The 24,547-nt window shown below is 38.0% G+C and overlaps 1 protein-coding gene across 1 annotated transcript; it reads right to left on the bottom strand.

The window, feature by feature from the left end:
- Positions 1 to 301: 301 nt before the first annotated feature.
- LOC100673936 (olfactory receptor 10AG1-like) lies at positions 302 to 2,161 on the bottom strand. The gene has a single exon (XM_010602773.3). The coding sequence runs from the start codon at positions 1,444 to 1,446 to the stop codon at positions 505 to 507; it is 942 nt and encodes a 313-aa protein (XP_010601075.3). The 5' UTR covers positions 1,447 to 2,161; the 3' UTR covers positions 302 to 504.
- Between the last annotated feature and the right edge of the window lie 22,386 nt (positions 2,162 to 24,547).

Here is a 24,547-nt window from a genome sequence, read left to right as displayed (position 1 = left end):
AACTGTCACTGTATGGAAACACAAGATGTCTTAGTAATACAGCGCCACTATACCAAAAATACCACAAGTGTGTAGCTTAACAAAGTGAAACTTATTCTCACAGTCTAAGAGGTTCAAGTTCAAATTCAGGGTGACAGCTCAGGGAAGCTTTCTCTTTCTGTTGTCTCTGGAAGAAAGTCCTTGTCATCAATCCTCCCCAGTCTAAGAGTTTCTCAGTGCAGGAACCCAGGTCCAAAGGTAGCACTCCCCTCCTGATTCTTCATTCTTGGTGATAGGAGTTCCCCCAGTCTCTCTGCTCACTTGTCTCTTTCATTTCAAAAGAGATTGAATGAAAAATCACACAACACTGGGAATCATGGCCTAGCCAAGTTGGCTCATATGTTTGGGAACACAATCCAATCCATATCACAAGGAATAGTTAAAATTATGCATCTATTGAAATTGGATTAAAAATATGTAAGAAAGCAATTCTTATACATTTAACTGTTTCTTTAACGAAGTGAATTATTTACATAGCAATTTTCTCAGTGCCATTATGACATCTTTGTTCCTTAGACTATATATTATGGGATTAAACATAGGAGTTAGGATAGTGTAGAAAAGAGAAAGCACTTTGTCAGTTCCCTCTGAATGTCTGGTGTTGGGTCTTAAGTATGTAATAATGGCTGATCCAAAGAATAACACCACAACCATAAGATGGGATGAGCAGGTAGAGAAGGCTTTGGCTCGACTTGTGGCTGATGGCAACCTTAGGATGATGAAGATGATTTTACTGTAGGAGCCAAGTATCAGCAGGAATGGAACCATGGCAAATAACACAGCAATTGTGTAAACCAACATCTCATTTACAAGGGTGTCCCCACAAGCCAGCTTGAGCATTGGGAAAATATCACAGAAGAAATGATTGATTAGGTTAGATCCACAAAAAGGCAGAGAGAAAATCTGACACGTCTGCCCTATCTGAACTGGGATTCCAATGGTCCAGGCGAAAGTCACCAACTGGATACAGACCCTGCGGTTCATGGCTAGAGGATACTGAAGAGGGTTGCAAATGGCTACATAGCGGTCATAGGCCATCACTGCCAGGAGCAAACACTCTGTGACTGCAAACATAAAGACAAAGCACATCTGTGTAGCACAGGCAGCTAAGGAAATTCTTCTTCTCTGGGTCCCAAGATTCATAAGCAATCTGGGGAGAGTAGCGGATACATAGCAGATTTCCAAGAAGGAAAAATTTGCCAGGAAAAAATACATAGGGCTCTGGAGAGCAGGATCCATTTTTGTTATTAGAAATATGGTGCCATTGCTCATCAGGATAATGATATAGATGATTAAAAATAATCCAAAAAGAAACCACTGGAGATGGGGCATGTCAGCAAAGCCCAAGAGAACAAATTCAAGCAATTCAGTTAGATTTTCTCCTGGTGGTTTTTCTTGATGATTCATCTGTGGACAAGGGAAATTTACATGTGCATTTTTCTTTACCTTCTTATATCTCTTTGTCTCTTCTGTTAATTTTATTGAGGTGTCCTCTGGGTTGGATTTTATGACTACTACAATTGTTTGCACTTTAAGAATGATACTATTTATGCATGTCCCACATCTTCCTGTTAAATCAGAGTAAATAGTCCCTTCACATTTATTTTAAGATCATTTCACTCCACTTTCATAGCACAGCCCAGGATAAATCAAGCTATGCCTGACTCAGCAAAGACAGTGGGACAATTGGGAACTGGTGGAGATTGAAACTCAGTTGTTACATCTAGTCTCACTTTAAATTAATTTCACATCTTGACAATCCTATTGTACTTCCCTATGTATTTTTTCAGTCAAGTTTTCTCAAACACTATATCATAAACTGTCTTCCAACATACTTTTTCAACTGTCTATTCCAACACTTTATTCTCCTATCACTTGATAACTTTAAGTGTATAGGTTCATATTACACAGTTCATAGTAGGTAGTTTAGAAAGAAAATTGAAGGAATATCTCATTTTACATGGAAGAATAAAACAAATATCTTTTGGTAGGAAATGAAGTGGACAAGATAAGAGGATTTAATTCAGGGTAATTAGCCTATGTACATTGATTCAGATACAAACAATAAATTGTAGTCATCTTGGAAAAACTGGGATAGGGTTGGGGGTATTTTTACCAACGTGTGTGTGTATGGGTCAGAAGAAGGAAAAATATTAGCTGTTATGTTGCACTCATTGGGGTGCATATGCCCATCTTTATTTTTGTTGTTCCTCAAAAAGCAACATTTCAGATAAATGTTTCTAAACTCACTTTTCCTTAGCTATAAGGGTATTGAGACTCAGTAAGTGTGAATAACTTGACCTGTTGCCCATAGGATTTGTGACTGCAAGTCGGTATCTATTTTCCTTTTTTAATGGACTTGAGTTTGACTCCTAGCTCCATGATTTGCAGGCATACCTCGTTTTATTGTACTTTGCTTTATGAGCCTTTGCAGATACTGCATTTGTCTTTACAAACTGAAAGCGTATAACAACCCTGCATCCAGCAACACTAGCTGGGTGATTTTTCCAACAGCATGTGCTCTCTTTGTGCCTCTGTGTCATATTTGGGTATATCTCCCATTATTTCAATTTTTTTTGTGTGATTTTATATCCGTTACGGTGATCAGTGATCTTCGATGTTACTATGGTAATAGGTTTGGGGTAACAAACTGCACCCATACAAGACAGTGAACTTAATCATATGTTCTGACTGTCCTGCCAACCTTCCATTCTCCCATCTGTCTCCCTCTCCTCAGGCCTCCCTATTCCCTGAGACATGACAATATTGAAATAAAGCCTAATAATAATGTTACAATGGCCTCTAAGTGTTCAAGTGAAAGGAAGACTCACAGGTCTCTCACTTTAAATCAAAAGTCAGAAATTATTAAGTTAATAAGGAAGGTATGTTGAAATCTGAGAAAGAACTAAAGCTAAGCGTCTAGCACCAGTTAGCCATGTTGTGAATGCTAAGGAAAAGTTGCAGAAGGAAATTAAAAATTTCTACTCCAGTGTACTCATGAACAATGAGAAAGTGAAATAGGCATATATTGCTGATAAGGAGGATATTTTAGTGGCCTGAATAGAAGACCAAACCACCCACATTACCTTAAGCCAAAGCCTAATCCAGAGACAGACCCTAATTCTTTAAATTCTGTGAAGGCTGAGAGAGGTGAGAAAGCTGCCGAAGAAAATTTTCAAGCTAGCAAAGGTTGGCTAACGAGGTTTAAGGAAAGAAGCCATCTCTATAACATAAAAATACAAGGCAAAACATCAAGTGCTGATGTAGAAACTAAGCAAGTTATCCGGAAGATAACTGATGAAGCTGGCTACACTAAACAACAGATTTTCCATGCAGACAAAACAGCTTTATGTTGGAAGATGATGCCAGTCAGGCTTTCATAGCTAGAGAGAAATCAATGCCTGGCTTCGAAACTTCAAAGGACAGGCCGAGATTCTTGGGAGGTTATAATGCAGCTGGTGACTTCAAGTTGAATCCAGGGCTAATTTGCCATTCCAAAAATCCTAGAGCCCTTCAAAATTATGCTAAATCGACTTGCCTGTGCTCTATAAATGGAACAACAAAACCTGATGACAGCACATCTGTTTACAACATGGCTCACTGAATATTTTAAGACTACTGTTATAGATCTGTTGCTCAGAAAAAAGATTCCTTTCAACATTTTACTGCTCTTTGACAACACATCCAGTCACCCAAGAGCTCTAATGGAGATGTACAAGGGGATTAATGTTTTCATGCTAGCTAGCACAACAACCATTCTGCAGCCCATGGATCAAGGAGTAATTTCAACTTTAAAATCTTAGTATTTAAGAAACAGATTTTGTAAGGCTAAAGCTGTCATAGACAGTGATTCCTCTGATGAATCTAGGCAAAGTAAATTGAAAATCTTCCAGAACGGATTCACCATTCTAGAAGCCATTAGAAACATTGGTGATTCATGGAAGGAGGTCAAAATACCAACATTTGGAAGAAGCCAATTCCAACCCTCATGGATGGCTTTGAGTGTTTCAAGACTTCAGTGGAGCAAGTAACTGGAGATGTGGTGCAAATAGCAATAGAACTAGAATTAGAAGTGGGCCTTGAAGATGTGGCTGTATTGCTGCGATCTCATGATAAAACTTTAATGGATGAGGAGTCACTTTTTAGGGGTGAATTAAGAATGTGGTTTCTTGAGATGGAATCTACTCTTGGTGAAGATGCTGTGAACGTTGTTGAAATGGCCACAAGAGATTTAGAATATTACATAAACTTGGTTGATAAAGCAGCGCCAGGATTTGACAGAATTGACTCCAATTTTGAAAGAGTTTCTACTGTGGGTGAAATGTTATCAAACAGCATTACAGGCTACAGAAAAAATCTTTTGCAAAGGAAGAGTCAGTTGATGTGGCGAGCTTCACTGTTGTCTTATTGTAAGAAATTGCCACAGTCACCCCAACCTTCAGCAACCACCACCCTACTCAGTCAGCAGCCATCAGCACTGAGGCAAGACCCTCCACCCATAAAAAGATTACAACTTGCCAAAGGCTTAGTGATGGTTACCATTTGTTAGCAATAAAGTATTTTTTTAATTAAGGCATGTACTTATTTTTTTAAACATAATGCTATTGCACACTTAGTAGACTACAGCATAGTGTTATCCTAACTTTTATATGCACTGGGGAACCAAAAAATTTGTGTGACTGGCTCTATTGCATTATTTGCTTTATTGTGGTAGTCTGGAACTGAACCTACGATATGTCCAAGCTATGCCTGTATTATCTGTGTGGTATTTACTGATACTAAATGATCTGAGAGGAAAAGACTGTCACTAGAAATCAATATAGATTCTAAAAACTGGGTGTACATCTAATACTGTACTCAGGATTTGATTCTGGACTGAAATAAAGGAATAAAACAAACAAAGAAACAGGAACTGTTGTCATCAAGTCAATTCTAACTCATAACAACTCTATAGGACAGAGGAGACCTGCTCCATAGGGTTTCCAAGGAGCGGCTGGTGGATTGGAACTGCTGACCTTTTGGTTAGTAGACAAGTTGAAATAGACAAATGGAGGAATAGATATTGTTAAAATGAAAGCATCACTCTTAAAAGGAGTGAACTCTTACAAGAGAAGAATTAAGACTCATGAAAGGACAAAAAAGCCAAATCTTTAGGTATTGTTTTATAAATGACACCATTCAATTAAAAAATAATTAAATTTTTATTAATTGAATACAATTACACAAACTCAACCTATTTGGTGATGAAATTATCCATGTTTCTTGAGAAAAAATAAAGACACACCTTAAATATTTATAACATCAAATATTTAAGATGTGTCTTTATTTTTTCTCAAGACAACAGAATAGAAAGAGCAGAGATTTATCCTGTGTATTCTCCCAAAACTATATTAAATCTTCTTTCTTGAAAATGTTTGTTCTTTTTACTTAAGGAAAATAAAACTTGATGTTATCGTATTTTTATTTGAAATCTAAACATTAATTCCCTGGGAGAAATCCAAATGGTTAAGGAATGCTTAACAATATTCTGACAGAGTCCTGGTGGCACAGTGGTTAAGAGCTTGGTTTCTAACCAAAGGTCAGTAGTTCAAACACATGAGCCACTCTGTGGGAGGAAGATGTGGCAGTCTGCTTCTGTAAAGATTTACAGCCTTGGGAACATTGTGAAGCAATCCTGCTCTATCCTATAGGGTCCTTAGGAGTCAAAAGCCACTTGAAGGGAATGGGTTTGGCTTTGGCTAGCAACGTTTTGTTTCACTTTGATGTTAGTCATTATCAATGTCCCCAATCTACCAAACCTCACTATGCTTGTATTTTTGACATAAATTAGAAACTTAACCCCTGAAATTAAATTGAAAAACAATATGAACCTCAAACTTTATTATTTTATAAATCCTTTCACTTAAAAAATATTATTTTCTTTGAAATAAATATTTGCTGGATTTCTCAATGGTTGTAAATTTGTTTAATGGATTGTTTTACTTTTAATATCTTATTAAAATATTGGCACTAAAATACATAAATATAATACTTATTTGCTACAATGTCTTTACTAGAAATGCAGTTTTCCTATAATATTTAGTATTTCACGAAAACAGTAGCATCATTATTTAAAATCATTGTTTACTGTAAATTATATTTAATACAGACAGAAATTCTAAGGAGGTGCTTTAATAAAACATCACATTTGCTACCCTATAAAAAAAAAAAAAAACAACCCTATACCAACCAAAAAACCAAACCCTGTGCTGTCGAGTTGATTCTGACTCATAGCACCTATAGGATAGAGTAGAACTGCCCCGTAGAGTTTCCAAGGAGCACCTGGCGGATTTGAACTGTCAACCCTTTGGTTAGCAGCCGTAGCACTTAACCACTACACCACCAGGGTTTCCATATTAATTCTAATAATATCATGATCTAAAGTTGAATATTAACATAAAACATTTCATATTTACCTTTCTCATTTGGGATTATAACAGCCCTGGTGGTGACGTTGTTAAAGTGCTCCACTGCTAACGAAAAGGTTGGCAGTTCAAATCCACCAGCCAAGCTGCAGGGAAAAGATGAGGCAGTCAGCAGCTTTCATAAAGATTTGCAGCCTTTTCTACTCTGTCCTGTAGGGTCGATATCAGTTTACATTAACTCAGTGGGAGGGGGTTTGAGTTTTGGTTTTTTTGGTATAATCTTGTTTTCCCTCACTGAAGAGAGTTTTTAACACTTAAGTATTTAAATTACTTTCACTGAAATAATTTATTTCATCATTTCATCATAGATATTCAATCCACCCTTAAAGCAGTGAGTTCTTTTGGAACAGGGAATGCTCTTTAAATAAAAAAGAGTAATCTCTTCCCCCTGGGATCTCTTCCACCTGATGCAGTTAAATTTCTAATTAAACAAATCTCTTTGGCACTCTCTGATTTGGTTTATTTATTTATTTTCCCAGAGAGCTCTCACTCTACACAGAATACTTTTCCTGTGCAGCCCTCTCAATGGAATAGAGTGTGCAGAAAGTTTTATTTCTTACACTTGAATAGGGTCCTGGATTACCCCTAACTGAGCAATACCATTGGAGGCCATGCAAAATTGACACAAATCCAATTCCCCCCCCCCTTTTTTTTTTATTATGGCTGCTTCATATGGACCCTCTGTTGCTACTTGACTGAATTCCTTTCACATTTTCCTGAAGTTATTTTGCTTGTTTTCTCCTCTGAAATGGGTTCCTTGATCCCCATTCAGGAGCTGGCTTTTGTGTAAAAGTTGTAATAAACATTCTGAAAACAAACTAATATATATACGTATGTATGTATGTATATATATGTTATGTACTTTATAGGTAAAATATATACCTATAAAGTACATAACATATAATTTGTTTCTTCAAGACTACCTGGGAAAACTGAGAGCTGATTTTTGGATATATTAAATCTATGTCAAAAATATTTTTTTTCCCCCTAGATTAATCCCAAAATGGGGACTTTTCCTTGCAGCATTCTCTCCTCTCCCCAACTTCATTCCTTCTGTGAACCCATTTTTAAGATGTGAATCTTATTAAACTTCACTTAGGAGAAGATAAGATTCTGATATAATTCCAATGGAGATGAGAGGCAAAATTCCAGGGCAATAGTCTGCCTATTGTTATAAAATACTTCTGCTTCAAGACTTTAAATCTGTGTGACAGTAGTTTAAGAACATTGGCTTGAAGCTAAATTGCCCCTTGTGAAAATAGGATGTTACTTCCTATTATTTGTAAACAGTGATTTCTAAGGGTTTATAATTACCACCAATCTTGAGATTAGCAGTGGATTATATATATTTCCATTACTAATCTAAGGGTCGTATAAAGTATCTATCGATCTCCAGGAGAGAGAAAAACACTATAATATTATTGGGGAAGTTAACTGAAGCGTATCTGGAACTATGACCTTGAAAACATGGAAGGTTAGTTAAGAGTATGTGGCGAGCAAGCTCTCTCATGGGAATCGGGCATGGCAGAGCACAGCAGGGGATGCAATGCCAGCCAGGCCTGAGCTACAGTAGGTGCATATCCCAGGAGTAATTCAGATAAAAGGAAATTCTAAAGTCTCACAATATAATCAGGATTATATTGTGCATAAATAGCAGGATCTCTAATGCCATAAATGGAAGACTCAAATACAAATTAGAATTGATCATAGAATAAAGATAGCAAATGAATAGATGAAAACTGGACTTTTAAGATAATTGTTATTTGGATACTTGAGAAATCTTTGAGGAAAAAAAGATAAATTTTTATGAATATTTCATTCTACAGCAGGAAAGACTACAAATGGTACTCTAGTTCAGATATTTTAGAAAATTAAACAGTAGAATAATTCTAAGATAAATATTTTTTAGAATATGATTTTGGAGTAATAAAGATTTCTACTTACAACTAAAAATTTAGAATGCAGGACACAAATGATAGATAAAATTCAACTGTGTAAAAATAAATAATTGTGCATGTTAAAAATAAATAGGCACCAAACTGCTGTCACAAAGTAATTAATAAAGTGTGGGAAAATAATTATAAATCATATCTCAGAGAAAGTGCTAATTTCCCTTATAAATACATTATTCTTAAGTATGAAGAAGTGAAAAATAAAAATAGAAAAATGCACTAAATAAGTAAGTTAACACTTCCCATAAAAAGGGAGTAAAATCATCCCTAAAACATATGAAAATACATTCAACATTATAGAAAAGAATGAAATTTTAAACTGCTGGGGAAGATATGTTTTTTATATACAGCTTAGAAAACTGTAAAATGGTTCAAGTTCTGTGGAAAGGAATTGGATACTGTTGACTGATATCACAATTGTATCTGGTCTTTGGTGGCACAAATTATTTGTGCTCCACTCCTAACATAAAGATCTCTGGTGGCGCAGTGGATAACAGCTCAGGACTGTTCTACTGTGTCCTGTATGGTCACTATATGTTGAAATTGACTGGTTGGCGAAGGGTTTGGTGTTGTTTGGGGTACTAACTTAAAGACTGGCAGTTCAAAGCCACCTGCAACACAGCACAACAGAGATCTAGTGATACGCTTCTGTTAAGAATATAGTCAAGAAAACCCTATAGAGAAGTTCAACTCTATAACGCTTGGGGTCTCCTTGAGTTGGAATCAATTTGACAGCAATGTTTTTGGGGGATGTTTAGTCTTTGAATGAATAAAACATGCGCACATATGAATTTATACTATAAACTATATTCCAGTATAGTTTGTAATTGCAAAAGATTGTAAGTCAATTGTTAGTCATTAAGTGGATTGTCTTTCTCTGACTTAATGAGTTTTCATTTTTTTTTTAACTTTTATTGAGCTTCAAGTGAACGTTTACAAATCAAGTCAGACTGTCACATATAAGTTTATATACACCTTACTCCGTATTCCCACTTGCTCTCCCCCTAATGAGTCAGCCCTTCCAGTCGCTCCTTTTGTGACAATTTTGCCAGCTTCCAACTCACTCTATCCTCCCATCCCTCCTCCAGACAGGAAATGACAACACGGTCTCAAGTGTCCAACTGATATAATTAGCTCACTCTTCATCAGCATCTCTCTCCTACCCACTGTCCAGTCCCCTTCATTTCTGATGAGTTGTCTTAGGGGATGGTTCCTGTCCTGGGCCAACAGAAGGTCTGGGGACCATGACCGCCGGGATTCCTCTAGTTTCAGTCAGACCATTAAGTATGGTCTTTTTATGAGAATTAGGGGTCTGCATCCCACTGATCTCCTGCTCCCTCAGGGGTTCTCTGTTGTGCTCCCTGTCAGGGCAGTCATCGATTGTGGCCTGGCACCAACTAGTTCTTCTGGGCTCAGGATGATGTAGGTCTCTGGTTCATGTGGCCCTTTCTGTCCCTTGGGCTCAAAGTTATCATGTGACCTTGGTGTTCTTCATTCTCCTTTGATCCAGGTGGGTTGAGACCAATTGATGCATCTTAGATGGCCGCTTGTTAGCATTTAAGACCCCAGACGCCACATTACAAAGTGGAATGCAGAATGTTTTCATAATAGAATTATTTTGCCAATTGACTTAGAAGTGTCCTTAAACCATGGTCCCCAAACCCCCACCATTGCTCTGCTGACCTTTGAAGCCTTCAGTTTATCCCGGAAACTTCTTTGCTTTTGGTCCAGTCCAGTTGAGCTGACCTTCCCTGTATTGAGTATTGTCCATCCCTTCACCTAAAGCAGTTCTTATATATTAATTAATCAGTAAAAAACCCTCTCCCACCCTCCCTCACTCCCCCCCTCATAACCACAAAAGTATGTGTTCTTCTCAGTTTGTACTATTTCTCAAGATCTTATACTAGTGGTCTTATACAATATTTGTCCTTTTGCAACTGACTAATTTCACTCAGCATAATGCCTTCCAGGTTCCTCCATGTTATGAAATGTTTCACAGATTCGTCACTGTTCTTTATCCATGCGTCGTGTTCCATTGTTTGAATATACCACAATTTATTTACCCATTCATCCGTTGATGGACACCTTGGTTGCTTCCAGCTTTTTGCTATTGTAAACAGAGCTGCAATAAACATGGGTGTGCATATATCTGTTTGTGTGAAGGCTCTTAATTCTCTAGGGTATATTCCAAGGAGTGGGATTTCTGGGTTGTATGGTAGTTCTATTTCTAACTGTTTAAGATAACGCCAGATAGATTTCCAAAGTGGTTGTACCATTTGACGTTCCCACCAGCAGTGTATAAGAGTTCCAATCTCTCCGCAGCCTCTCCAACATTTATTATTTTGTGTTTTTTGGATTAATGCCAGCCTTGTTGGAGTGAGAGGAAATCTCATCCTAGTTTTAATTTGCATTTCTCTAATGGCTAGTGATCGAGAGCATTTTCTCACGTATCTGTTAGCTGCCTGAATATCTACTTTAGTGAAGTGTGTGTTCATATCCTTTGCCCACTTCTTGATTGGGTTGTTTGTCTTTTTGTGGTTCAGTTTTGACAGAATCATATAGATTTTAGAGATCAGGCGCTGGTCGGAGATGTCATAGCTGAAAATTCTTTCCCAGTCTGTAGGTGGTCTTTTGACTCTTTTGGTGAAGTCTTTAGATGAGCATAGGTGTTTGATTTTTAAGAGCTCCCAGTTATCTGGTTTCTCTTTGTCATTTTTGGTAATGTTTTGTATTCTGTTTATACCTTGTATTAGGGCTCCTAAGGTTGTCCCTATTTTTTCTTCCATGATCTTTATCGTTTTAGTCTTTATATTTAGGTCTTTGATCCACTTGGAGTTAGTTTTTGTGCATGGTGTGAGGTATGAGTCCTGTTTCACTTTTTTTGCAAATGGATATCCAGTTCTGCCAGCACCATTTGTTAAAAAGACTGTCTTTTCCCCAATTAACTGACACTGGGCCTTTGTCAAATATCAGCTGCTCATATGTGGATGGATTTATATGTGGATGGATTTATCTCTGGGTTCTCAATTCTGTTCCACTGGTCTATGTGCCTGTTGTTGTACCAGTACCAGGCTGTTTTGAATACTGTGGCTGTATAATAGGTTCTGAAATCAGGTAGAGTGAGGCCTCCCACTTTCTTCTTCTTTTTCAGTAATGCTTTGCTTATCCAGGGCTTCTTTCCCTTCCATATGAAGTTGGTGATTTGTTCCTCTATCACCTTAAAAAAAGACATTGGAATTTGGATCAGAATTGCATTGTATGTATCGATGGCTTTTGGTAGAATAGACATTTTTACTATGTTAAGTCTTCCTATCCATGAGCAAGGTATGTTTTTCCACTTAAGTATGTCCGTTTGAATTTCTCGTAGTAGAGCTTTGTAGTTTTCTTTGTATAGGTCTTTTACAACCTTGGTAAGATTTGTTCCTAAGTATTTTATCTTCTTGGGGGCTAGTGTGAATGGTATTGATTTGGTGATTTCCTCTTCGATGTTCTTTTTGTTGATGTAGAGGAATCCAAGTGATTTTTGTATGTTTATTTTATAACCTGAGACTCTGCCAAACTCTTCTATTAGTTTCAGTAGTTTTCTGGAGGATTCCTTAGGGTTTTCTGTGTATATAATCATGTCATCTGCAAATAGAGATAATATTACTTCCTCTTTGCCAATCCGGATGCCCTTTATTTCTTTGTCTAGCCTAATTGCTCTGGCTAGGACTTCTAGCACGATGTTGAATAAGAGCGGTGATAAAGGGCATCCTTGTCTGGTTCCCGTTCTCAAGGGAAATGCTTTCAGGCTCTCTCCACTCAGAGTGATGCTGGCTGTTGGCTTTGTATAGATGCCCTTTATTATGTTGAGGAATTTTCCTTCAATTCCTCTTTTGGTGAGAGTTTTTATCATAAATGGGTGTTGGACTTTGTCAAATGCCTTTTCTGCATCAATTGATAAGATCATGTGGTTTTTGTCTTTTGTTTTATTTATATGGTGGATTACATTAATGGTTTTTCTAATATTAAACCAGCCTTGCATACCTGGTATAAATCCCATTTGGTTGTGGTGAATTATTCTTTTAATATGTTATTGAATTCTATTGGCTAGAATTTTGTTGAGGATTTTTGCATCTATGTTCATGAGGGATATAGGTCTGTAATTTTCTTTTTTTGGATGTCTTTACCTGGTTTTGGTATCAGGGAGATGGTGGCTTCATAGAATGAGTTTGGTTGTATTCCGTTATTTTCTATGCTTTGAAATACCTTTAGTAGTAGAGGTGTTATCTCTTCTCTGAAAGTTTGGTAGAACTCTGCAGTATAGCCATCCGGTCCAGGGCTTTTTTTTTGTTGGGAGTTTTTGGGATTACCGTTTCAATCTCTTTTTTTGTTATGGGTCTATTTAGTTGATCTACTTCTGATTGTGTTAGTTTAGGTAGGTAGTGTTTTTCCAAGAATTCATCCATTTCTTCTAGGTTTGCAAATTTGTTAGAGTACAATTTTTCGTAATAATCTGATATGATTCTTTTAATTTCAGTTGGGTCTGTTGTGATGTGACCCTTCTCATTTCTTATTTGGGTTATTTGTTTTCTTTCCTGTATTTCTTTAGTCAGTCTGGCCAATGGTTTATCAATTTTGTTAATTTTTTCAAAGAACCAGCTTTTGGCTTTGTTAATTCTTTCAATTGTTTTTCTGTTCTCTAATTCATTTAGTTCAGCTCTAATTTTTATTATTTGTTTTGTTCTGGTGCCTGATGGATTCTTCTGTTGCTCACTTTCTATTTGTTCAAGTTGTCGGGACAGTTCTCTGATTTTGGCTCTTTCTTCTTTTTGTGTGTGTGCATTTATCGATATAAATTGACCTCTGAGCACTGCTTTTGCTGTGTCCCAGAGGTTTTGATAGGAAGTATTTTCATTCTCGTTGCATTGTATGAATTTCCTTATTCCCTCCTTAATGTCTTCTATAACCCAGTCTTTTTTCAGGAGGGTATTGTTCATTTTCCAAGTATTTGATTTCTTTTCCCTAGTTTTTCTGTTATTGATTTCTAGTTTTATTGCCTTGTGGTCTGAGAAGATGCTTTGTAATATTTCGGATTCTGCAAAGGTTTCTTTTATGACCTAATACGTGATTTATTCTAGAGAATGTTCCATGTGCACTAGAAAAAAAAGTATACTTTGCAGCAGTTGGGTGGAGAGTTCTGTATAGTCAATGAGGTCGAGTTGGTTGATTGTTGTAATTAGGTCTTCCATATCTCTGTTGAGCTTCTTACTGGATATCCTGTCCTTTTCTGAAAGTGGTGTATTGAAGTCTTCTACTGTAATTGTGGAGGTGTCTATCTCACTTTTCAGTTCTGTTAAAATTTGATTTATGTATCTTGCAGCCCTGTCATTGGGTGCATAAATATTTAATATGGTTATATCTTCCTGGTCAATTGTCCCTTTTATCATTATGTAGTGTCCTTCTTCATCCTTTGTGGTGGATTTAAGTTTAATGTCTATTTTGTCAGAAATTAATATTGCTACTCCTCTTCTTTTTTGCTTATTGTTTGCTTGATATATTTTTTTCCATCCTTTGAGTTTTAGTTTTTTTTGTGTCTCTAAGTCTAAGGTGTGTCTCTTGTAGGCAGCATATAGACGGATCGTGTTTCTTTATCCAGTCCGAGACTCTCTGTCTCCTTATGGGTGCTTTTAGTCCATTTACATTCAACGTAATTATAGATAAGTAAGTGTTTAATGTTGTCATTTTGATGCCTTTTTATGTGTGTTGTTGACAATTTCATTTTTCCACTTACTTTTTTTGTGCTGAGACTTTTTCTTTGTAAATTGTGAGATCCTCATTTTCACAGTATTTGCCTTTATGTTTGTTGAGTCATTACGTTTTTCTTGGCTTTTATTTTGAGTTATGGAGTTGTTATACCTCTTTGTGGTTACCTTAATATTTACCCCTATTTTTCTAAGTAAAAACCTAACTTGTATTGTCCTATATCGCCTTGTATCCCTCTCCATATGGCAGTTCTATGCCACCTGTATTTAGTCCCTCTTTTTGATTACTGTGATCTTTTACATATTGACTTCAATGATTCCCTGTTTTGAGCATTTTTTTTTAATTAGTCTTAATTTGTTTTTGTGATTTCCCTATTTGAGTTGATATCAGGATGTTCTGTTCGGCGACCTTGTGTTGTGCTGGTATCTGATATTATTGGTTTTCTGACCAAACAATTTCCTTTAGTATTTCTTGTAGCTTTGGTTTGGTTTTTGCAAATTCTCTAAGCTTGTGTTTATCTGTAAATATCTTAATTTTGCTTTCATATTTCAGAGAGAGTTTTGCTGGATATATGATCCTTGGCTGGCAGTTTTTCTCCTTCAGTGCTCTGTATATGTCATCCCATTGCCTTCTTGCCTGCATGGTTTCTGCTGAGTAGTCTGAACTTATTCTTATTGATTCTCCCTTGAAGGAAACCTTTCTTTTGTCCCTGGTTGCTTTTAAAATTTTCTCTTTATCTTTGGTTTTGGCAAGTTTGACGATAATATGTCTTGGTGTTTCTCTTTTTGGATCAATCTTAAATGGGGTTAGATGAGCATCTTGGATAGATATCCTTTCGTCTTTCATAATGTCAGGGAAGTTTTCTCTCGGCAGATCTTCAACTATTTTCTCTGTGTTTTCTGTCCCCCCTCCCTGTTCTGGGACTCCAATCACACTCAAGTTATCCTTCTTGGTAGAGCCCCACATAATTCTTAGGGTTTCTTCATTTTTTTAAATTCTTTTATCTGATTTTTTTTCAGCTATGTTGGTGTTAATTCCCTGGTCCTCCAGATTTCCCACTCTGCATTCTAATTGCTCGAATCTGCTCCTCTGACTTCCTATTGCATTTTCTAATTCTGTAATTTTATTGTTAATCTTTTTAGTTTCTGCATGCTGTCTCTCTATGGATTCTTGCAACTTGTTAATTTTTGCACTATGTTCTTGAATAATATTTTTGAGTTCTTCAACTGTTTTATCAGGGTGTTCCTTGGCTTTTTCTGCAGTTTGCCTTGTTTCATATCTGAGTTCTTCCCTGATGTCTTGAAGCATTCTGTAAATTAGTTTTTTATATTCTGTATCTGATAATTCCAGGATTGTATCTTCATTTGGGAAAGATTTTGATTCTTTTGTTTGGGGGGTTGTAGAAGCTGTCATGGTCTGTTTCTTTATGTGGTTTGATATCGACTGCTGTCTCCGAGCCATCACTAAGATATAAAAGAAAAAAAATAGTGATTTATTCTACATTTGCTCACTGAGTCTTATCTTGTTTTGTTTTTTTTTTCAGTATATGTGGATGGGCTACTAGATTGTGCTGTCTTGTTTGTTGTAGCCCTTGACTTATTTATGACCTATTACCAGCTGGTTTGGGCTGTTGCCAGATATATATGCCTGAGTCTATTCTCTATTCTTGAGTAGAATCTCATTTCAGGTCATCAAGTGTGTGCTGCACCCTAACACCTATTCACCTCAAGAAGTAGTGGTGATAGTTCTGTGCACCAGATTCTATTAGCAGCTGGGGTTCACACTCCAGGGGGGGCAGAATGCTGACAGGCTTCCCTCTAGTGTCTGTGAGGTAGGTGTGTCTCTATTCCTATAGCATCTTGGTGGGAGGGCTCTGCAGCTGTACCTTAGGCCCCCAATGCAAGTACGTCTACTGATTGGTAGGTGTCACCCTCTTTAGACCCCTAAGGTAAGAGGCTAGGTGGTCTGGAGGGAGCTTCAGCCCTCAGTTCCCTGTTGTGGGTCAGTGAGGGCTCTGTTGAATAAGCAGAGATATCAGACCTGGGAAACTTGTTTTTCCAGTAAATCTGCTAAAAAAAAAAAATGCAGTCAGATCCCTATCAGAACTGCCTTTGCATTATTACAGCCTCCTTGTTCCCTGTAAGGATGAAAGCCCGAGATTTGGATCATATATGCTTGGCTGTAGCTGGTTCTGTGTTTTTAGTCCAATTAGGGAAGGATTTTTGGTCCCCGGGTTTTTGTGGTTGCTTCTCTCAGGCCGGAAGAATAGGTTAGGAAAAGACCAAAAAAAAGGGGAAAAGCAAAGCCTCAGAGCCAGAGCCGTTCTCCCTCTGGCTGAGGAAATTCCAATGTTAATGAAGCCACCTGGGAAGGGGAGGGGAGGGTTCAGAAAAACAGGAGAGAGTACACCCCGGAATAAAGCCAAAGTTGCTTATCTTTGCTTGGGATGACTATTTTATCTGAGATTCCCAAGGGGCATGTCGCCTATGTGTGCTGGCTGTGTAGAGATTGTCCCCGAGGGTCTGGCCCGCTGAAGCCACGGTCAGATCCTCCGCTGCCAGTCCAAAGCCCAGCGTCAAGGTTCCCCTGCTGGGACGCTGCACTCCTGGCGCCAAAATCAGTCGCTGCCTCCCGAGGACTTCTCCTCCCACCAGCCGCGTGGCCGTGCCGCCCGTGCGGACCAGCTGGGCCCCCTCCCGGGGTCAGTTCAGGGGGGTAGGGCTGCGCCCCGTGTTTGTGCCGTCACAAGATATTGTGTTCATCTCCCCTGCACCCAGTCCAAACCCGGCGCCAAGGTTCCCGGCTGGGACGCTGCACTCCCGGCTCCAAAACCAGTCACTGCCTCCCGGGGGCTTCTCCTCCCACCATCTGCGTCACTACACCCCCTGTGCATACTGGCTCCCCTCCCGGGGTCAGTTCAGGGGGTAGGGCTGCGCCCCATGTTTGCACCATCACAAGATGTTGTGTTCAGCTCCCCTGCACCCAGTCCTAAGCCCAGTGCCAAGGTTACCTGACAGGGACGCTGGCTCCAGGCTCTGAAAACAGTCGCTGCTTCCCCGTAGTTGTTCGTTCTCTGTCTCTGTCACTCAGGTCAACTCTTTAAATCTGTGTTTGTTGTTCAGCGTTCGTAGATTGTCATGTATATGGTCGATTCACTTGTTTTTCCGAGTCTTTGTTGCAAGAGGGATCCGAGGTAGCAGCTACCTAGTCAGCCATCTTGGCCCCCCTTCGAGTTTTCATTTTTATATTCTCATCATTCTTTTCTTTTTCACAGCTATTTGATGCCTCTAAAAATACTTTTTAAAAAAGGTATCCAGATTTTTCTAATGGTTGAAGCAGGAACATTGGCTTGCTGTGACACACTGAATTTTAACTAGAAACAGAAGTTCCTTATTTGCTTTAAATGCTGGCGACTTTACGTGATTTGATTTTAAGTCTGTTCGATCATAACATTTTGATTTGTTTCTTCAAATTGGTTTATTTGACTAAATTAAAATTTAGGCTCCAGAGGGTGGAGCTGACATGGCACCACAACATCCCTCCACAACAAAGACTGGAAAAACAAAGTAAAGTAGAGACACATATCAATCCTGGAACACTGAGTATAAAAAGAAGAGATAAAGAACTCAACCAAACACCAAATGAAATAAAAAAAATGATGAAGGAGAGAGAGGAAGGAGAGATCAGCCTGAATCTGGGATGCAAGATCATACCAGCCAGATACCAAGCAAGAAATGAACTCTCAAGGACTATTCAAAACCAACAGATATACAACAGGGAACCAGATAGGTTAATCTGTAAATTGCAACAATGTCAGAACAATAAAATACAGAATAAATTGTGTAGGCGTAGAATTTCTTAATGGAGAAGAAGTCAAGGTGACACCAAGTAAAAATAGATTTATTCAAACTTAGGAAGACAGGGGTAAATTTGAAGAAAATTACAAAGAAAGTTTACAGATCTACTCACTGAAGTGAAGAAAAACATAAAGCTTCAGTAAAAACAAAATCGATGAAAACAAAAAAAATGAAAAAAAATCCACAAAATTCAGCACATGAGAATAAGAGGAACAAAGAAAATGGCTGCACCACAAAAATAAAAAAATAAAAAGTATAAAATGACAGCAATAAACTCAATAATTACACTAAATGAATAAGGCCTAAATGCACCCATAAAGAAACAGAGAGTGGCAGAATGGATAAGAAAATAGGATCCATTATTCTGCTGTCTGTAAGAGTCAAATCTTAGACATAAAGACATAAATGTATTATAAGTCAAAGGTTGGAAAAAATACATTAAGCAAACACCAACCAAAAAAAAAAAAAAGCAGAAGTGGCAATAGTACTCCCAGATACCACAGATTTTAAAACAAAATCCACCATAAAAGACAAAGAAGGGCACTATATAATGATTAAAGAGATGATCCATCATAAAGACATAGTCATAATAAACATTTATGCACCCATGACAGGGCTTCAAAATACACAAAACAAACTCTAACAGCACTGAAAAGAGAAATTGGCAGTTCCACAATAATAGTAGGAGACTTCAACACACCATTCTTGGTAAAGCACAGACTTTCTAGAAAGCAACTCAACAAAGATACAGGAAATACAAAGAACACAATCAAACAACTTGACCTCATAGACATATATACAAACTCCATCCAACAACTGCAAAGCACACATTCTTTTCCAATGCACATGGAACATTCTCCAGAATAGACCACATCTTAGGACACAAAACAACCATCAACAAAATTCAAAACACAGAAATAATAAAAAGTAACTTCTCTGATCACAACACCATCAGAGTGGAAATTAACAACAGGAAAAGCAAGGGAAAAAATCAATTACATGGAAACTGCATAACATCCTGCTTAAAAACCACTGGACAATAGACAAAATCAAAGTTGGAACAGAAAAATTCCTAGAATCAAATGAGAATGAAAACTCTTCATACCCAAATTTTTGGAACACCACATAGGTACTCCTCAGAGGTCAATTTATAGCAATAGATGCACATATCAAAAAAGAAGAAAGGGACAAAATCAAAACATTAGCTACACAACTCGAGCAAATAGAAAGAAAACAGCAAAAGAAGCCCACAGCCAAGAGAAGGGAAATCATAAATATCAGAACAGAAATAAATGAATTAGAGAATTGAAAAACAATAGAAAGAATCATTAAAACCAAAAGTTGGTCCTTTGAAAGGATCAACAAAATCGACAAAGCACTGGTCAAACTGACAAGAGAAAAACAGAAGAAATGAAATGGAGGACAATACAATAGACTCAAGTGAAATAAAAAGAATCACAACAGAGTATTATGAAAACCTCGTGGAAATAGACAAATTTTTAGAAACACACTGCCTACCCAAACTAACACAAAATGATGTTGGAAATCTGAACAGAACTATAACAGGAGATTGAAAAGGTAAAAAAAAAAAAAAAAAAACCAAGGTTGGGGGGAACCTGGCCCAGATGGCTTCATTGGAGAATTCTACCAGACATTCACAGAAAAGCTTACTCCAGTACTACTCAAACTATTTCAGAACTTAAAAAAGGAAGGGATACTTTCAAATTTATTCTATGAAGCTGGCATAAACATGACACCAAAATGAGGCAAAGACACCATTAAAAAAGTGAAAAATACAGACCAATATCTGTCATGAATATAGATGTAAAAATTCTCAACAAAATTCAAGTCAATAGAATTCAGCATCATATAAAAAAAAAAAAATACACCACAACCAAGTAGGATTCATACTGGGTATGTAATGGTGGTTCAACACTAGAAAATCAATGGATGTAATCCACCACATACATAAAAGAAAAGAATCACATGATCCTCTCAGTCGACTTAGAAAAGGCATTCGGCAAAGTCCAATACCCATTCCTGATAAAAACCCTCAATAAAATATGTATAGAAGGAAAATTCTTCAACATAATAAAGGGCATCAATATAAAACTAACAACCAACATCATTCCTAATGGAGAGAGGCTGAAAACATTCCCCTTGAGACCAGGAACAAGACAAGGATGTCCTTTATCACCACTACGATTTAACATTGTGCTGGAAGTCCTACCTACAGCAATAAAGCAAGAAGGAAAGAAAGGGCAACCAAATTGGTAGTGAAGAAGTAAAACTGTCCTTATTTGGGGACAATATCATACTGTACCTAGAAAATACAGAACACTCCACAAGAAAACTGCTGGAACTTACAGAAAGTGTCAGGAGAGAAGCAGGATACACGATAAACACACAAAAATCAGTTGAATTCCTAAACCAATAAAGAGAATGATGAAAAAGATATCAAGAAAACAATACCATTTATAATAGTCCCTAAAAAAAATAAAATAGAGTGGATAGGGAGGCGGAGCCAAGATGGCGGACTAGGCAGACGCTACCTCGGATCCCTCTTACAACAAAGACACGGAAAAACAAGTGAATCGATCACATACATAACAATCTACGAACCCTGAACAACAAACACAGATTTAGAGACGGAGAACGAACTAATACGGGGAAGCAGCGATTGTTTCCAGAGCCTGGAGCCAGCGTACCAGTCAGGTACGGCACAAGCACAGAGAGCGGCTCCACCCCCCTGAACTAACCCCGGGAGGGGGACCAGCCGGTTCCACGGGCGGCGTGGGACGCAGCCGGTAGGAGAAGTCCCCGGGAGGCAGTGACTGGTCTTGGAGCAGAAAGAGCAGTGTCTGAGCCGGGGAACTGTCCCGCAGGGATATGGACTGGACGCAGGTACGGCATAAACACGGAGAGTTGCTCCACCCCCCTGAACTAACCCTGGGAAGGGGACCAGCCTGGTCGCGCGGGCAGCATGGGACGCAGCCGGTAGGAGAAGTCCCCGAGAGGCAGCGACTGGTATTGGAGCAGGGAGAACAGCGTCCCAGCCAGGACACTCGGTCACGGCACAAGCACGGGGAGCTGCTCCACCCATTTGAACTAACCCCAGGAGGAGGCCCAACTGGCTCTCCGGTGCGGCATGGCCACGCGGCTGGAGGGACGAGAAGTCCCCGGGAGGCAGCGACTGATTTTGTAGTCGAGAGTGCACCGTCCCAGTAGGGGAGCCTTGACGCTCGGCGTGGGGCTGGAAGCGGAGGATCTGACCGTGACTCCAACGGGCCATACCCCCTGGGGGCAATCTCCACACAGCCAGCACACATAGGCGACGCGCCCGCGGGAATCTCAGATATAACAGTCATTCCAAGCAAGACAAGCAACTCTGGCTATATTCTGAGGTGCTACTCTCCTATCTCTCTGTTCCCTCTCCCACCCTCCCCAGGCGGCTTCATTAACATCTGAATAGCCTGAGCCAGAGGGAGAACTCTGATAGGGATCTGACTGCATTTTTTTTTTAGCGGATTTTCTGGAAAAACTAGTTTCCCAGTGATGGCTCAGAGACAACAATCCATATCAAACCACTTAAAGAAGCAGACCATGACAGCTTCTCCAACCCCCCAAACAAAAGAATCAAAATCTTTCCCAAATGAAGGTACAATCTTGGAATTATCAGATACAGAATATAAAAAACTAATTTACAGAATGCTTAATGATATCACAAATGAAATTAGGATAACTGCAGAAAAAGCCAAGGAACACACTGATAAAACTGTTGAAGAACTCAAAAAGATTATTCAAGAACATACTGGAAAAATTAATAAGTTGCAAGAATCCATAGAGAGACAACATGTAGAAATCCAACAGATTAACAATAAAATAACAGAATTAGACAACACACTAGGAAGTCAGAGGAGCAGACTCGAGCAATTAGAATGTAGACTGGGACATCTGGAGGACCAAGGAATCAACACCAACATAGCTGAAAAAAAATCAGATAAAAGAATTAAAAAAAATGAAGAAACCCTAAGAATTATGTGGGACTCTATCAAGAAGGATAACCTGCGGGTGATTGGAGTCCCAGAACAGGGAGGGGGGACAGAAAACACAGAGAAAATAGTTGAAGAACTCCTGACAGAAAACTTCCCTGACATCATGAAAGACGAAAGGATATCTATCCAAGATGCTCATCGAACCCCATTTAAGATTGATACAAAAAGAAAAACACCAAGACACATTATCATCAAACTCACCAAAACCAAAGATAAACAGAAAATTTTAAAAGCAGCCAGGGAGAAAAGAAAGGTTTCCTTCAAGGGAGAATCAATAAGAATATGTTCTGACTACTCAGCAGAAACCATGCAGGCAAGAAGGGAATGGGACGACATGTACAGAACACTGAAGGAGAAAAACTGCCAACCAAGGATCATATATCCAGCAAAACTCTCTCTGAAATATGAAGGCGAAATTAAGATATTTACAGACAAACACAAGTTTAGAGAATTTGCAAAAACCAAACCAAAGCTACAAGAAATACTAAAGGATATTGTTTGGTCAGAGAACCAATAATATCAGATATCAGCACAACACAAGGTCACAAAACAGAACGTCCTGATATCAACTCAAATAGGGAAATCACAAAAACAAACAAATTAAGATTAATTAAAAAAAAAATACACATAACAGGGAATCATGGAAGTCAATAGGTAAAAGATCACAATAATCAAAAAGAGGGACTAAATACAGGAGGCATTGAACTGCCATATGGAGAGTGATACAAGGCGATATAGAACAATACAAGTTAGGTTTTTACTTAGAAAAATAGGGGTAAATAATAAGGTAACCACAAAAAGGTATAACAACTCTATAACTCAAGATAAAAGCCAAGAAAAATGTAACGACTCAACTAACAAAAGGTCAAACACTATGAAAATGAGGATCTCACAATTTACTAAGAAAACCGCCTCAGCACAAAAAAAGTATGAGGAAAAATGAAATTGTCAACAACACACATAAAAAGGCATCAAAATGACAACACTAAAAACTTATTTATCTATAATTACGCTGAATGTAAATGGACTAAATGCACCAATAAAGAGACAGAGAGTCACAGACTGGATAAAGAAACACGATCCATCTATATGTTGCCTAAAAGAAACACACCTTAGACTTAGAGACACAAACAAACTAAAACTCAAAGGATGGAGAAAAGTATATCAAGCAAACAATAAGCAAAAAAGAAGAGGAGTAGCAATATTAATTTCTGACAAAATAGACTTTAGACTTAAATCCACCACAAAGGATAAAGAAGGACACTATATAATGATAAAAGGGACAATTGATCAGGAAGACATAACCATATTAAATATTTATGCACCCAATGACAGGGCTGCAAGATACATAAATCAAATTTTAACAGAATTGAAAAGCGAGATAGATACCTCCACAATTATAGTAGGAGACTTCAACACACCACTTTCGGAGAAGGACAGGACATCCAGTAAGAAGCTCAACAGAGACACGGAAGATCTAATTACAACAATCAACCAACTTGACCTCATTGACTTATACAGAACTCTCCACCCAACTGCTGCAAAATATACTTTTTTTCTAGCGCACATGGAACAGTCTCTAGAATAGACCACATATTAGGTCATAAAACAAACCTTTGCAGAGTCCAAAACATCGAAATATTACAAAGCATCTTCTCAGAACACAAGGCAATAAAACTAGAGATCAATAACAGAAAAACGAGGGCAAAGAAATCAAATACTTGGAAAATGAACAATACCCTCCTGAAAAAAGACTGGGTTATAGAAGACATCAAGGAGGGAATAAGGAAATTCATAGAAAGCAACGAGAATGAAAATACTTCCTATCAAAACCTCTGGGACACAGCAAAAGCAGTGCTCAGAGGCCAATTTATATCAATAAATGCACACATACAAAAAGAAGAAAGAGCCAAAATCGGAGAACTGTCCCGACAACTCGAACAAATAGAAAGTGAGCAACAAAAGAATCCATCAGGCACCAGAACAAAACAAATAATAAAAATTAGAGCTGAACTAAATGAATTAGAGAACAGAAAAACAATCGAAAGAATTATCAAAGCCAAAAGCTGGTTCTCTGAAAAAATTAACAAAATTGATAAACCATTGGCCAGACTGACTAAAGAAATGCAGGAAAGGAAACAAATAACCTGAATAAGAAAGGAGAAGGACCACATCACAACAGAACCAAATGAAATTAAAAGAATCATTTCAGATTATTATGAAAAATTGTACTCTAACAAATTTGAAAACCTAGAAGAAATGGATGAATTCCTGGAAAAACACTACCTACCTAAACTAACACATTCAGAAGTAGAACAACTAAATAGACCCATAACAAAAAAAGAGATTGAAACGGTAATCAAAAAACTCCCAACAAAAAAAAGCCCTGGCCCGGACGGCTTCACTGCAGAGTTCTACCAAACTTTCAGAGAAGA

Source organism: Loxodonta africana, chromosome 22 (genome assembly GCF_030014295.1).
Source record: "Loxodonta africana isolate mLoxAfr1 chromosome 22, mLoxAfr1.hap2, whole genome shotgun sequence".
Taxonomy (NCBI): Eukaryota; Metazoa; Chordata; class Mammalia; order Proboscidea; family Elephantidae; genus Loxodonta; species Loxodonta africana.
This window is presented reverse-complemented; position numbering and strand designations above follow the sequence as displayed.